This window comes from Ochotona princeps, chromosome 18, assembly GCF_030435755.1.
Source record: "Ochotona princeps isolate mOchPri1 chromosome 18, mOchPri1.hap1, whole genome shotgun sequence".
Lineage (NCBI taxonomy): Eukaryota > Metazoa > Chordata > Mammalia > Lagomorpha > Ochotonidae > Ochotona > Ochotona princeps.
The window spans coordinates 31559780-31575807 of NC_080849.1; the positions used below are offsets into that span (position 1 = coordinate 31559780).

General features: G+C 37.6%; 1 protein-coding gene across 1 annotated transcript in view; it reads left to right on the plus strand.

Moving 5' to 3' along the window:
• CCDC178 (coiled-coil domain containing 178) overlaps nucleotides 1–16028 on the plus strand; it is a 421150-nt gene that overhangs the window by 127898 nt on the left and 277224 nt on the right. Inside the window, exons 12-13 of the mRNA XM_058676893.1 lie at nucleotides 6338–6433; nucleotides 6577–6713. Coding sequence (XP_058532876.1) covers nucleotides 6338–6433; nucleotides 6577–6713 — 233 coding nt within the window. The remainder of the gene's footprint in view (nucleotides 1–6337; nucleotides 6434–6576; nucleotides 6714–16028) is intronic.

The window sequence follows — 16028 nt, forward strand, 5'->3', positions numbered from 1 at the left end:
ATTATATAGCATACATTATATTTATATGTAAATATTGTATATTTAACTATGTTTATATATAAATGTATATTATATGAGTGTATATATGTATATATGAAAGCCTTAATCATGACATTGTTTTTTTATTTTAATACATTTTATTATTATTATTATTTTATAATACAGTTTCATATTCCCTTATCCCCTCCCCAGTTCCCTCCCCCCCAGTTCCTCTATATCATTATTAATGTATAGTTCTTCATACTCAATCGTATGTCCATCATTGTGGGCATAGACAATGGCAGAGAGTCCAGAATCCTATTTTCAAGATATAGTAAACGGTTTCATTGTAAGTCCATCTTTGGAAGTAGAAATGCATACCACACTACATCCTCACATCTGAATGTTAGTCTCAATTTCGCAGCTACAGTACATCTCCTTAAATGAAAAGTCATGATTCAAAATCAACAATAGAAAGAAGAAATTTACAATGCCATGAAGTTAAATGACATGTTACTAGATATGATAGTTTCCATTACACAGCTACTGTACATCCCCTTAAATGAAAAGTCATGATACAAAATCAACAACAAAAAGAAAAATAGAAATTTACAATGCCTGAAGTTAAATGACATATTACTAGATATGACAGTCTCCATTACACGGCTACTATACATCCCCTTAAATGAAGAGCCACAAAACAAAATCAACATCTGGAAGAAAAAAGAAGTTAACAACATCAAGAAGTTAAGTAACATGCTATTAAATGACTAATGTGTATTTGAAGAAATGAAAATCAAGAACCTTCTTGAAGAAAATGATGCCACTGCATGATCTATGAGTCATTGAATGATTTAATCAGAAGGAAGTGTTTTGAAGAGATGAAAACAACAGAAAACAACAAAACCCATGTGATATAGTTTCCGCTGATCTTTGTTGAAGTGTGTCTCCTTCAGACATTAAGCAGATGGGTTTGTTTTTTAATCCAGTCTACTAATCTATGACGTTGATTGAGCTTAAGCCATTTACATTCAGAGTTTAATATACATGGGTGTTACTTTGGTCTTGTCATTTTAGGACTGGGTTGTTCATTGGTTTAGTCTTCTGTTGTCATTTTACTGGGATGTTGTTCACCTTTGCCTTTGGTTTTGGTAGATGCTATTCCTCTTTTCTGTCAAGAGAACTTCTTGAAGTATCATTTGTAGGGCAGGTTTGGAAGAGGCAAATTCTTTTAGCTTTTCTTTACTGTGGAAGAATTTTATTTCATTTTCAAAGACAAAAGAAAGCTTTGCTGGATCTGTTATCCTAGGTCGACAATTTTTTTCTTTTAGAATCTGGAATATGTCACTCCATTCTCTTCTTGCCTGTAGAGTTTCCTGTGAGGCATCTCCTGTGAGCTTAATTGGCATTCCTTTATATGTCAATTGATTTTTTTCGCGTGCACATTTAAGAATCTTTTCCTTATGTTCGATTGAAGAGAGCTTGATTATCATATGTCGTGGTGTAGATCGCTTTTGATCAAGCCTGTTGGGAGTTCTGTGCCCCTCCTGGATCTTGTTTCCCAATTCTTTCTCCAGATTAGGGAAATTTTCCTTTATTGTTTCATTAAATACATTTGCAAACTCAGCTTCTCTTTGTGCACCTTCTGGGACTCCCATAACTCTTAGATTTGGCTTCTTAATAGTGTCTTTCAATTCTTGAATACTTTTTTTGGCCTGATCCAGCTCTGCTTCCAGCTTTTTGTTTGCTTCCCGCTGATGACAGGAAATACCTTCCAATTCTGAGATTCTTTCTTCTGCTTTCTTCATTCTATTTTGGAGACTCTCCACTGTACTCTTAATTTGCTCTACTGTGTTCTTAATTTCTGATATACCAGCCTTGATTTGCTTTATTGCTTCCTTAAATTCTTTGAACTCTTGCATGAGCTTCTCATTGTTGATCAGAATCTTTAAAATGAGTTTTATGGATTCTGTGTGCCCCATTTTCTCGATGTCTTCCTCAGTTAACTCTGAGGTTGACATAGGGTTTTGCTCCTTTGCAGGGGAATCTTCGGTAATATTCATTGTGCCTTTGTCTCTTCTTTTTCTCTTGGTCATTGCACTTCTGGTTAGCAGAGTCTTGAATTCCTTGGGGCAGGTTTCTAAGCTTTGTCACCCACAGGTCTACAATGCGATTTTACTTATTGCAGTTGGTACACAACTTTTTCCTTGCAGCCACTTGTGCCACAACCTCCAGCGAGTTCCAGATCTGGGTTCTTATGTCAGATTTCCACCGTGATCTCCACAGCCCCAGCTCTTGGCTCACCACTCTCCACCTCCTGTGATACCGTGCTGAGGCTGCACTGTTTTCTCTGCAACCTTTCTCCCACTTCTGGTTGGAGCAGGTCCCAGGATTAGAGAGACACCAGGTATCCTATATAATTAGGTTGTTGGTGGCGCTGATCTTGTCGGAACCTGTTGGACTTTAGGTCTGGGTGCCACACGGACCTATTTTGACCGGTACGCTGCCAGAGTCAGTATTATTTTCCTGTGCGACCAGTGCAATCACAGACCTCAGCAAGTTCTCGTGAGATCAGCACATGCGCAGTTCACTATTGTCCCCTGCAGTCCCAAAGCTATTGCCACAGTGCCCAAAATGGCGCCTGATGTACAACCACTACAGTTCTTGATTTGCAGGCCATCAGATCCGAGGGCTACCCAGACCTGTCCTGGGTGGAACCCGTAGAATGCCACATTGTTGCAGTTCACTGAGACAGAAATGACCTCACTCCCAGCTCAGCGCATGAACCGTCCCTTCCCTTGCCCTTTTCTCCTTTCGCAAATGGCGCCCAATTCAGCTCTAAGGAGCTGATTGGGCTGTGAAATCCACTCTGTTCTCGCACTGCCTGTCTGAGATCTGCTGCTCTGTCTCTGCTCCTGGTCAAATCAAATGGACCAGCAGGATGGACAGTTCTTTGTCCGGATTCAACACCCGTGCTCCCAGTGAAAGTCCCTTCCCTCCTGGTTGCTGGTGGAGTTCCAGATGCTGTTGAAGTTTAGATCGCCGTGCTGGAGTATCAGTCTCTGCAACACCACACCGTTGTGTCCGCTGCTTTCCTGTGTCGGTCAGTCTCCAGGTACCCCTCTGCTGTTGTTTTGTCCCTTCCTATTTCCTGAAATATGTCCTCTCTGCTTCATCCTGATTAAATGTTTTTCTGTCCGCATAAACGTGTCCTTACCCTATTCCGCCATCTTGATTCTCCAGAATGTCATGACATTGTTTTTGATGATAGAATTGCTTCTTATCAGATTCCTGGCACGTTTTTTCCTGCATTTTGAAAATATTGGCACTGTCTTTTGAAGCAATTGTTTTCGATGACATATCATCTCTTAATCTTATTTTATACTTGAAAGGTGACTTTTCTCTTAAAGATTCTTTGTCTTGGGTGCTTGATATTTTGATTGCAATGTATGCCAGGTATATATCTTTGAACTTGTAGTGCTTAGTTCTTTTGAGGTCATTTAAATTGTAGATTGATAATTAATTACATTGTACCAAACTTGGGGATTTTTCAGTGAACTAGTAAACTAGTTGCCCATTTTTTAATAGAGTCTTAAGATCAGCTAGATTTATATGTTAAGGAGACTTTTCAGGATTTCTAGAGTATTTGGGAGGGAATTTCACAGCTGTAAGCATTCGCAGTCTTCTAGAATCAAAAGAATTTTTTTTACAGATTTGTTTACTTTTATTGGAAAGGCAGATATGCAGAGAGGAGAGACAGAAAAGAAGATCTTCCATCCGATGATTCACTCCCCAAGTGGCTTCAATAACAGGGGCTGAGCCAATCTGAAGCCAGAGCCAGGAGTCAGGAGCCTCTTCCAGGTCTCCCACACAGGTGCAGGGTCCCAAGGCTTTGGGCCGTCCTGGACTGCTTTCCCAGACCACAAGCAGGGAGCTGAATGGGAAGCGGGGCTGCCAGGGTTCAAACCAGCGCCCATATGGGATCCTGGTTCGTTTAAGGCGAAGACTTTAGCTGCTGCTCCATCACGCCTGGCCCAGAATCGAAAGAATTTGTAGGCATTTTACAAAGGGATGAATGCAGTTTCCCACCTTTAAAAAAAGGCTTATTATTCTATTGCTTGTCTCAATTATGTTCCTTTGTCAGATGGCCACAGTTAATCTGTTGCTTGCACTCTTTTTTCAATTGTTATTCCCAGAGAAAAGACTTTTTATGAGAAAGACATTTTGCATTAAGTAAATTCTCAAGTCAAACAAAGAAATCCTTAAATATGGAGTATCCCAGAAAAAAGAACAGCCAGTTCAAATGATGGCAGTTCTTTGAGCAACAGGCTTGAAGGTGCTCTAAACTACTGCTGCTTCCCCTGTTAGCTGTCAATTTATTTACCCCATTCCTGTGGATTGATTGTTGACTATTTTCCAAGGCTTCTGTAGTGTTCGAGTAAGAGTTTAATATAATCTACAAGACCACAAAGCTCATTTTACTAAATTTAGACCAAATTTGTTGAATTAATTAGCTAATATTTAGTCTTGCCTTTGACTTTTTTTTCTAGTCAACTTTCTCATTGTTTTTGTGGTAAGTGTATATGGGTTCTTTCTTCACAGTGTTGCAAGGACCTATCTTTGCAATGTTGGCCTTAATTTTACATCTTTCATCTCCATATTTTCCCTTAAATACTGATTATATGCAAAATGATATTCCTTTAGCTCAAGATTATACCAATAAACTAATGTTGATAAATGGTTTGGACACTTTTGTGCTTATATTAAGTAGGTTTTTTTTTAATTAGGTAGATTTTTATTTGTTGTTTTAGTTGTTATAGGAGTTGGATATGATGTGGAGATCACTTTGAGGTTTCTCAAACAAATTCCTTCTAATTGGATTCAGATGCCCCTTTAAGAATTTGAATATTCCTGGTCTCTGAATTTCCTCTGAGACACTTATTTGCTACAGTGACAAAATAAAATCTGCTTTAACATAGTGTTATTGTAAGATTTAAGTTTCAAACATTAATTTTATTTTCAGGTAACTCTTGGTTAGTCTGGTATTCCTTTGAGTTCTATACAGACTTCATTTTCAGAAAATTCTCAGCAAGAGAAAATTCAAGGAATATTTATGTATTTAGTTTTGGAGAAGTAATACGCTGTGCTATTAAGCCAAGTAGTTCTTTTCCTGTATCTTGATTTAATTATAAGAATTTTCTGTTTAATTTATAAGCACCTTTCCTTTCCTTTTGTTCCAACTATTTTATATTTTTTGGAGAGCCTCAAAGCATTCCAATCTACTTATGCTTCCCCTGATGAAATCTGCCCAATTATCTTATATTTAAAAAGAAATTATTACTCTTAATACATGATCACAATTTATATCCTTTTTAACCAACAATGTTGCTAAAATTATTTATTATAGCTTTAAATAGTATATTTTCTTTCATTAGGTTTTTAGTCATATTATCAGCATTTGAAGATATATTATCTTTTCATAAATCATATTAAAATACTATGCTTATATTATAAAATTGACATTAAATATTCTTTCACAAGACATACTTATTTTTGACATGATAAATGTTATTATCTCATTCATGTCTGGAATTTCATAATTCTGGTATTTGCTGTTACTATTTTATATCATACTTGAGTAATTTGTCCCTTTACAAGTGTAAAAAATACGGAAACTGAAGAATAAATGCATCGATTATTCTCCAGAGAGTTCCCACGATCATCTTATCCTTTTTTATGATTAATAATTTTTATTCTAAAGGCAAATTTACAGAGAGAAGGAGAGACAGAAAGATGTTCCATTCACTGGTCCACTCCCCAAGTGGCTCCAATGGCCAGAGTCAAGCAGATATGAAACCAGGAGCTGGGAGCTTCTACCTGGTCTCCCATGGATCATGGGGCAGGGTTGCAAAGCTTTGGGCCATCCTTGACTGCTTTCCCGGGCCCATAAGTAGGGAGCTGGATGGGAAGTGAAGCAGCCAGGACACAAACCAGCACCCATCTGGGATCCCTCCACGTGGAAGACCAGGACTTTAGCAATTAGACTACTGTGGCAGGCTGCATCTTATTTTTTAATTGATAAAATGATTTATAATGGAAAACATTCTAATTTTTAAAATTTTTATGTAAATATTTTACTTATGATTGATTATTCATTGAAGTAATAACAGGATTGATTTTCCATATTTTATTCAGATTCTTCCATTTATGTTCACAAAAGGGAACACCCTGTGGTGTTATTGTATACAATTTTAATCAACATTTACTAAGTACTGATAACTGCATGAAGTACAACCTATCTCTTTATAAAGCAAAGGAGATCCCCACAGTTCACTTGTCTGTGCATTTTTTTTCTTAGCTTGATGATTTGAAGAAAACATTTGATCAACAAGGCAGGAAACAAAAAAACTTTGAGCAACAGTATCTGGATGCACTAAATAAATTTTATGCTGCGGTAAGTTGATGTTTTTCTACATTCCAATAGAGCTCTGTCATCTATTGCCAAATATTAATTCATGTAATTAAAATTAATTTTATTAAATATGCTATATTTTTGGTAATTAAACAAGCATAAATGATGCTTCTATTTTCTTAAAGAAAAAGTCATGGGCTGTTGAGATTTCTAATGTCGCCAAAGATTATTCGGAAATTTCATTAGCTTATATGCAAGTGATGGAAGAAAAGAGAAGACTTGAGATTGATATCGACAATGTAACAAATCAAATCAGTGACAGGTGATTTTGAATTTTTAAAATATTTGTTAATATTAAATGTAGTTATCTCCAGTTTGTGTCCCTGGGTAGTATGATGGAGTTTGTTTTTGTAATTAGCTTTTTATTTACTTCTTTTCCAAATGTTACTCTGAAACCACTCTGGGTCCCTTTAGAAGTAGCCAAAATATGAAACAAAGTTGATCATATAGGGGATTTGTATTGATGCTCACCTCACTTTTTTGGGCATATCTTCCTAGACTCAAACATAGTTTAAATTTAGAATGTGTAATCAAGGCCATAATTTCCTTTAATCAATCTAATTGTTTTCTCACATCTACTACCCCAGTTTTCTCAACTCAGAAACATATGTCTTCTCGATTCTTCTATTTCAACATTTTTATTCAGCAGTTTGATAAAAACAGTTCCATTTTATCTGTCCACTTGGCTACTCCACCAGAAATTTAGTGCAAGCCATCATCATGTCTTGCATTAACTTGCAATGATTTCCACCACTGGTCTACATCCAGTCGCTGTGTTCTCTTTCCAGTCCATTATCTGCACTTTGATAAGCTTGCTCTTTTTGCGGGGACGGAGGGACAACAGTCCCCTCTTTGACAAACCGCCATGGCCTCTTGAAGAGGTGCATCTGAAATTTCAACCCTGTATTATTTCTGGTTCACCATCATTATTTGGTTCAATTGTTGGATTTACTCTGGTTTTCCATATTTGTCATATTTGTTTCCCCGTCCATATGAGGTTTTATGTTATTTTCCTTTCCTAGCATGTTTTGCTCTTGATGTTCACATAACTATCATTTGTCTTTAAAATGTCAGTTTTAGAGTGAGTTCTGGAAAGCCTTTTTTGATTGTTGGGTAGGTCTCACATTCAAACCTCTTGTCACATTTGCAATGTGTGATGTGTGTTATATCATTGTGTGAGTGTGTTTCTGCATGATCATCTGATTGATGTATATCTGTCTCAAAACCAGAAAACCCATGGAGGCCAACAGAGGCCACAACCATTTTTTGCTTCACTATTATTGAGTCCTCATTATTGAACATAGTCCCTGGCACAAACTGTGGTATTCGTAATTCAGTATTGAATGGGAGGAAGAGGCTTCACCATGTCTTCCACATGGGTGGCAGTGACCCAAGTACCCAGGGTACCTTCCCCTTTCTCAGGGCATTGAGATGGATTGAAATTAGAGCAACCAGGACACAATCTTGCATCCATATCAAATGTAATGTTGCAAGCAGCAAATTTACCTGCTCCACCACACAGAACCCTATAGGGAAGGATTTCCATGGCATGCATCTTGCTTGCCCCAGTTAACATCTTAAAATGTCACACAGAGGCAAATATGATTTTGCACAGTTTTGAATTTCTTGGAAAAGTGCTGGATTATTTTGTGACTCTCTATTTGAACTAGGCATCTCCATGTAATTTCTTCTCTCTTAAACAGCAGGTGAACAGTTATTTTAGAGTTTGCGTCTAGACATGTAAGAGCCTGCAGGTCTTTGTAAGTGCCTGAGTACCTTATTTTTAGGGGTTTTGTCCTTGATCGGCTTTGCTGTCTGTGCTTCATTTTCTTTTGGACATTAAATTGAAAAATCTTTGAGTCCTATGCCAAGGCCGAGCTTATCATCTGTAACCTTGTATTTGTAAAAGAAGTTCTGTTTGTCAGTTTATGTGCTTGGCTATGCCATAGACTGGTTTTGTGGTGGTGGTTGTTTGTGTCCTAAGCCAAGATAAGCAAGATTCCATTTTACAAAATCTCCCATTGCCTTCAAGGGTCAATTATATCTTCTGTGGTCTGGTTAGTATTGTAATTATAGTGCACATGTGTTCTAGAAAATTTGGAAAATACAGAAAGTATAAAAAGAGGTGAAATTCAAATCATCCTGCATTCATGGACATTTTACTAAAATGTGTTTTTTCTTTTTTGCTGAATGACTTTTTGTAAGTCCTGATTTAATACTAACATGCTACAAAATTTTTTGTCACATTATGTATGTCCTACACATTTCCAAGATAGATGTATAAGGTCTATTGTACAGATAAGCTATGATTTGCATGACAGTTATCATAATTTAGGTTTTAAATTTTTTATGATGTATTATAAATATTGCATTGGGAAATATTTTTTCTAAGAAATATTTTTCTAGCATCTAGGTCTCTAACATTTAGAATTGTATTGACCATATTACTTTAATAATTCCTAATAGTAATTCCAATAGTCGGTAGAAAAATGAAATTAAAGATATGTTCATTTGGATGTAATATGTGTTGGAATCTATGCATGTATTTTCAAAATACTCATTATGCATGCATATGCAAAATGCACTGATTTTAAATATTTTTGCAAAATTTCCTTTTAATTCTATTTTCCACAGACTTCTGTAAGAACCCTTGCATATCATTAAAACTAATTTTTGAAGGGCAGCATCATCCACAGAGGTGACCATTCACCTGTGCTAATGCTCAATGTTAATAGTTGTTATAAAATCATTTCCAGTGTGATCAATGAAAGCATGTTTTGAAATCTCCTTCTTTGGTTATCAGTGCAATTAAATTGTGCATACAAATTCTAATCATTTCAGCTTTTTCTAAATAAAACGTGTGTGTTGCCATAGCAGAAATTAAGAGTTCAACATTCAAAGAGCGAAATGTAACTGTCTCAAGTCCCACAGCTAAACCCAGCTGAAACTTGAAAACTGACTTTCTGTTTCTGGGTTCCAAACTTTTAACCTTATTTCACTTTTTTTCCCCGATGTAATCTAACTTCAACTCAGATCAAGTTTACAGAATGGTCAAATATGCTTGCTATATTAGTCTGGTAATAACAATTACTAGTAGAAGACCTAACATTAAAATTGCAATTATCCCAGGGCTCAGGTAAAATAATGGTGATAAAGTGTATTGTGGTTTAGGAAGTACATGTTCCGACCTGTGTCCTTGTTTGCCTATGTGACTGGAAGAGGCTCCGGGCTCCTGGCTTTGGGTTGGCTCAGCCCCAGCCGTTGCGGCTGCTTGGGAGTGAATCATTGAACAGAAGATCTTTCTCTCTGTCTCTCCTCCTCTCTGTATATCTGACTGTCCAATAAAAATAAATCTTTTAAAAATGTTAAAATATGTTAAAACATGATTTACAACACACATAAATGTACCTGCTCCTAAAGATACACCCATCAGGGCTTGGCGGTGTGGCCTGGTGGCTGGGGTCCTCGCCTTGATCCCATATGGCTGCTGGTTCTGATCCCGGCAGCTCCACTTCCTCTCTGTCTCTCTTCCTCTCAGTGTATCTGACTTTGTAATAAAAAAAATAAAATAAATCTTTAAAAAAAAAAAGGTACACCCATCAGTCATTCATGCAAATGTGAAACCAAAAATCATTTACAGAAATATTCATGGCAGCATCATTTTAACAGTTCAAAACCAGAAAATATTTAAATAAACATCAGAAATCCAATGGATAATAAAATGTAGCATAGACATCCAAAGTAGTACAGTGCAGGAATGAAAATAAACAGATTTGAACTTCATGCAACTTTAGTAAATCTCATAAATATTATGTTGATCATGAAAAGAAAAAAACGGCCATCTGTAACATGACCTTCTTCAAAATTATAGGCTAAATTTTGTAAGGTGATGGAGGTCCAGTTTGGTGGCAGTGACTAAGATAGCACCCACCATGGGCTTCTGTTGACCACAGTCACATGTAGATTTTATTTTTGTTTTAGGGTATTACTAGAATGTTCATATTGAGAACGGATTGAGATGATGTCCTCTTTTCTATGAAGGTTCTACTTCAAAAAAGAGTACTTTAAAAACAAGAAGCAGTTTTATAAATTGTCAATTCATTGCAACCAAAATATGTTCAGACACTTACCTTTTAGTGAATTCATTTGGCATACACACATTAAAATAGTTCAATAACTGCAATGACTATGTAAAAACACAGACACAAATACAGAAAAACTTCCTGTCTTCCATGAGTCTCTAAAAAAACCAAAAATCTCATTCTGCCACGAAGGGATGGGCATTTGGCCCAGCAGTTAGGACAGCAGTTAGGAGCTTGCATCCTGTATCAGTGCTTTGGTTCCAGTCTTGGCTCCATTCCCAATGACTGTGGTTTACTTCCCAGTGTTGGCCCTAGCAAGATGCAGGTGACGGCTCATGTATTGGTTCTCTGATGCCCATTTAGAATCAGCCTGTATGGGAGTCTCTGGCTTCTGGCTTTTGGTTCCTGGCTCTTGCCTGGCCTAAGCCCAGCTGACATGCACATTTAGGGAGTAAACCAGTGGGTAGAAGCTCACTGTTTCTGGTGTTGTGTCGCTGATTCTCAAATATGTAATATTAGAAAAGGAAAGAACTGCAGGAAAGGAGCTATGTGGGAGCTTCAGGACTGCTGCTTATTTTCATCATTGTTTTTTTATTATGATTTTTTAAAAAAAGTTATTTGGTTTTCTGTAAATACTATACCTTCTTTGAATACATTGGATTTTTGGAATTAATTTTGCTCTTTTTTCATTAGGAAAGGTCAGATCAGTATTTATTATGAATGCAAGGTTGTTGCTTTGATCAGCAGAATACTGGAAAAACAAAATTGAGCAGTGTGTAAAGTATTATACATGAAACCAAATTAATCTTTATTCCAGGAAAGCAGTTACTTTATCATGTGAAGATAAACTGACATAATGAACCCTATTCCTATAAGAAAGGTGAACTCCTTCATGATCATCTCAGTTGGTGCAGGAAAACCACAAGATGGAAATCTAAAACCATCTATGATAGAAATTTTCTACAAAGTAGGTCTAGAAAAGGTCCTGTTTACTCTAAAACTTAGACAAACTCATACCGATAGAAAATAGTGATTGCTGGAGACTTAGGGAAGGAAACATGGGGAATGAATAGTAATGGATACAGGCTTTCCTTCTGGCAATAAACTTTATTCTTAATTTAGATATTCAAGTCACACAACCTTTGTGACATTATAAAAACTTTACCAAAATGTATGCTTCAAAAGATGTACATATTATAGGGCCTGGCGGCTTGGCCTAGCGGCTAAAGTCCTTGCCTTGAAAGCCCCGGGATCCCATACGGGCGCCGGTTCTAATCCCGACAGCTCCACTTTCCATCCAGCTCCCTGCTTGTGGCCTGGGAAAGCAGTTGAGGATGGCCCAATGCATTGGGACCCTGCACCCGCGTGGGAGACCCAGAAGAGGTTCCAGGTTCCCGGCGGCTCACTTGGGGAGTGAATCATGGGACGGAAGATCTTCCTCGCTGTCTCTCCTCCTCTCTGTCTGTCCTCCTCTGTGTATATCTGGCTGTAATAAAATGAATAAATCTTTAAAAAAAGAGATGTACATATTATAGAAAATTACCTCTCAATGGAAGCAGCATCCTTTCAGATAGATGATGATAGCTTTGAGAACAGTAGCAATTCAGGAAGTTAAGTTTTTGGAATGCAGTTATATTTGAAAGGACATCTACCATGTAAAGAAGTTGCTAATCCTTTGTGGCTTACTGCATTGGAACAACAAATGAACACAATGGGTAAGGCTGTAGAGGAGGTTTTCAGGGAGAGGAAACTCAGCTTATTTGGGGATAATTTTACTTCTAGAAATAGTATTGTCTTAGTGTTTTTACACATAACATTGGATTAAAGTCACAGCTTTTTTCATAGCTGCATACTTACTATGCTCAACTGCTTGCACATGGAGCCCATCTCTCTCTCTCTCTCTCTCTCTCTCTCTATCTCTCTTTCTCTCTCTCTCTCTGGGTACTTGAGAAACTAACCTAAGGATGGACATACAAATTACCTCGAATAATATATCCTTGTAAAAAATGGATTAGTGGTACATTAACTATAGCATGTTATACATGATTATATTTAACATATATAATAATTTTGTCCATGGTTTGAGAAACAGCTTCTTATATCTTTATTTTTACTTTGTGTAAATAGGCTCCAAATAGAAATGCTAAAACGTTATAATTATTGCTAATTGATTAATATGATGATGTTGTATTTACAGTTAAATTTAAAGTCAACATTTATTCTTATAGAAATAAAAGTAAGAAGCAAGTTGTGTGTGTGTGTGTGTGTGTGTGTGTGTGAGAGTGATATGGCTTGAATAGCGTGTGGTTGCCACAGTGCTACAGACATTGGCAGTATAAAGCGCAGACTCTTGTGACAGCACTAGGGGAGTAGGCGCAGAACTCCAATAGGGCTAATGAGGTTCTCGGTTGGTGTGGGGCATGGTTATGGATTGTAGTTCCTATAAAAGCGTTGGTTAGAGTAGCTGGAGTCAGGCCTAGCTCTGTGTTTCTCTGCTTGCCGTATTGCATTCGATCTTTTCTTCCACATGTGCTGTCACTGCCATTATCCAGCCTCACCAGATGTCTGCACTGCTGGGGACATCAGATCGTGAGGTGGGAACACCAAAATGAGGTCACAGTGAACCTCCTTGTTTCATATGCCAACTATTACAGGTGCTCAGACACAATGATGAAAATCTGACCAATACAGAACTTTGAAAAGTTCATGAAAACAACATCGGAAATAAAATTATTAAACACAAACAAAATAAAAATTCATAGAATTAAAAGATCAATAAATTATAGTTCAGGAAGTCTTGAAATCCATTAAATATACTTTCCATGAACTCCAGCCAACTGAGCACATGTCTGCATACATGGTACGATTGTGTATGTGTGCCCTGAGCACTTGTTCTCTATGTAACACACACTCACACTTGCGTTCTTCAAGGAGAAAATAATAAGCATGTAAAGTTGGGAGAGACTCGCATGCTGATATACTTTTGAGGAAAACACAATTGGGTAACATCATCAAGGATAAGAAGCCATGGGAGGAGAGGAGTTTCTGCTTGAAGGAGGATGTCCAGAGTCACCTCTGTGAAAAAATAAACATTTGAATTGAGACCTGCATGAGCCACAAAGCAGGTCTGGGGGGAAGAGACGTTTAAACAAAAGGAACAGAAAGCACTGAAGAACTGAGACAAAGTACTTGGTGCTCTGGAGAGAGGATCGAGGCCAGTGTCGCTGGAAAGTCAACAGGAGAGGAGTAACATAAGGAGCCAAGTGGCAGCAAGGCCGATGCAGCCCTGATACTGCAAGCCTGGCAGTGGGCTGAGATACGGCACAGGTATAAAACATGCTTCTAATCATGCACTTCATGTAATATCACTGGGGTTGTCTGTTGTCTGATGGGCTTTTGTGTGTGTAAAGAGGATGGCGTTTTCGGTAGTTCAGAAAGAATAATGATGATGACTTTAAATTTTATAGAGAGGCCAGTGTTGTGGCATAGCTGGTAAAGCTGCGTCTGTGATATCAGCATCCTGTATAGAGGGATGTCTGTATTCTGGCTACTCCTCTTCAAATGCAGCTCCCAGCCAGTGACCTGTAAAGAGCAGTAAAATGGCACATGTGTTTGGGCTTCTGTCACTCATGGGGGAGATACTGAAGGACTCCTTGGCTCCTGGCTTTGGTCTGGTCTGGCACTGGCCATTGGAGCCTTTTAGAAAGTGAACAGCAGATGGAATCTTTCCATCTCCCTCTCCCTCTCTTTTTCCCTATCTGCAACTATGACTTCCAAAATATATTTTAAAACATGTTAAAAGAACTGATAAAGAGCAGTTGATTTTCGGATGCGTTTTGTACAATTTCCAGTAAGAAATTTTGAGAAGCAGAATATCAACATGGGATGGAGGGAGATATGGAGAGGCTACTTGCTGAGATAAAAAGAGTTTGTAGAGGATATGGAAAACATTTTAGAACACAAGAGAATAGTGGACCTCCTTGGACCATGTTAAATTTGAGATTCGTATTTGGTCTGAAAATAATAATGAAAGGCCATGGTTAGATGCATTGGTTTTTATACCCCAGCAATGAGGAAGATATGGAAGACACCTGGAGTCACAAAATGAAACAATGAGCTGGGATGGGATAGCTTAAAAGAGTGTGTGTTCAGAACAAGTTGGAGTTTGCATCTCTTGCGATATAGGTAATGGAGAAAGTCAAGTGTTTTTCTGTGAAACAGTCACAAGGGGGACATAAGTAGGGCTCATATCCCTTAAGTGTTGGGCTCACAGGAAAGTCAAGGAAATCCCAGAGGCCAAGGCAAAGAATGTGATGGAGCAGGCTAAACTCCCAGCTGATGTTTGGCTACTCTGCAAGCACAGGTGAAACAGCTGCCTTGCTGAACTTTGTAAACAAGGGAATTAGATTTTAATGGCTACATAAGATGGGTCACAAATTTGTGCCACTCAAAGAGCAGGCTCATGAAAGGGTACTTCAACGGGTGAGCCAGAAGAAAATTGACTCTCAAAGGAAGGCGGAGGAGAGAGGTTTAGTCTAAGACTGGAACCTCGGGGAAGGAAAACCAAGTGAGACTATTCTCTGGCTGGAATGTTTTCACACTGATTTGATGGAGTGATTCGTATCATATATCTGATCATGAAAGGCTCTGACCTTCTTCCCCCCACAAAATCTCCCAAATAAATACTTTTTAAAAGATGCTCAAAATTAAAAAAATATACAGGGAAAATTTAACCATAAATGAGAGTTATTAGAAGGAACCAGTACATTTGCCATCCATCCCAAGATTCCAATAATGCAATTACTATAAAATTGAGATAGGAAATTGCAGGATTCATTTTAAGTAATGTTAAAACAATTAATATTAATAGGACACGATATTAAATTCAGGCATACTTAGAAAAGAATATACCAAAACTTGTAAAATAGAAAAGAATATTTATTTCCACTAATGTTTTATTAATTAGAATCAACAGCTGTGTGAAAATGACCTGTGTTCCTGAAAATATAAGGCAGAATGCATCACAGAGGCAAAGAGACAAAGAAAAATATTAGAGTTGTGCGAAATCAAACAGAAGAAATTGGAAAATTATAAAAGGTGCAAATATGTGATAAAATATATAGGTCCACAGAAACATCACAATAAATCTCATGAAAAATAAACTCAAATACAACGTATTTATATTATAACAGTTTGGAAGAAATTAAAGAACACGCTTTTTAACAAATGTGTATTATGTTAGTAATAGCTGCAAATACCTCTAAGTTCAAGGATGAATCGTACTTCCTGTAAAACAGCTGCAAATACCTCTTTTTTTAAAGATTTAGTTATTTTTATTGGAAAGGCAGATATACAGAGAGGAGGAGAGACAGAGAGGAAGGTCTTTCGTCTGATGATTCACTCCCCAAGTCGGGTAGGTACTGCGCCAGTTTGAAGCCAGGAGACAGAAGCTCTTCCGGGTCTCCCACACAGGTACAGGGTCCCAAGGCTTTGGG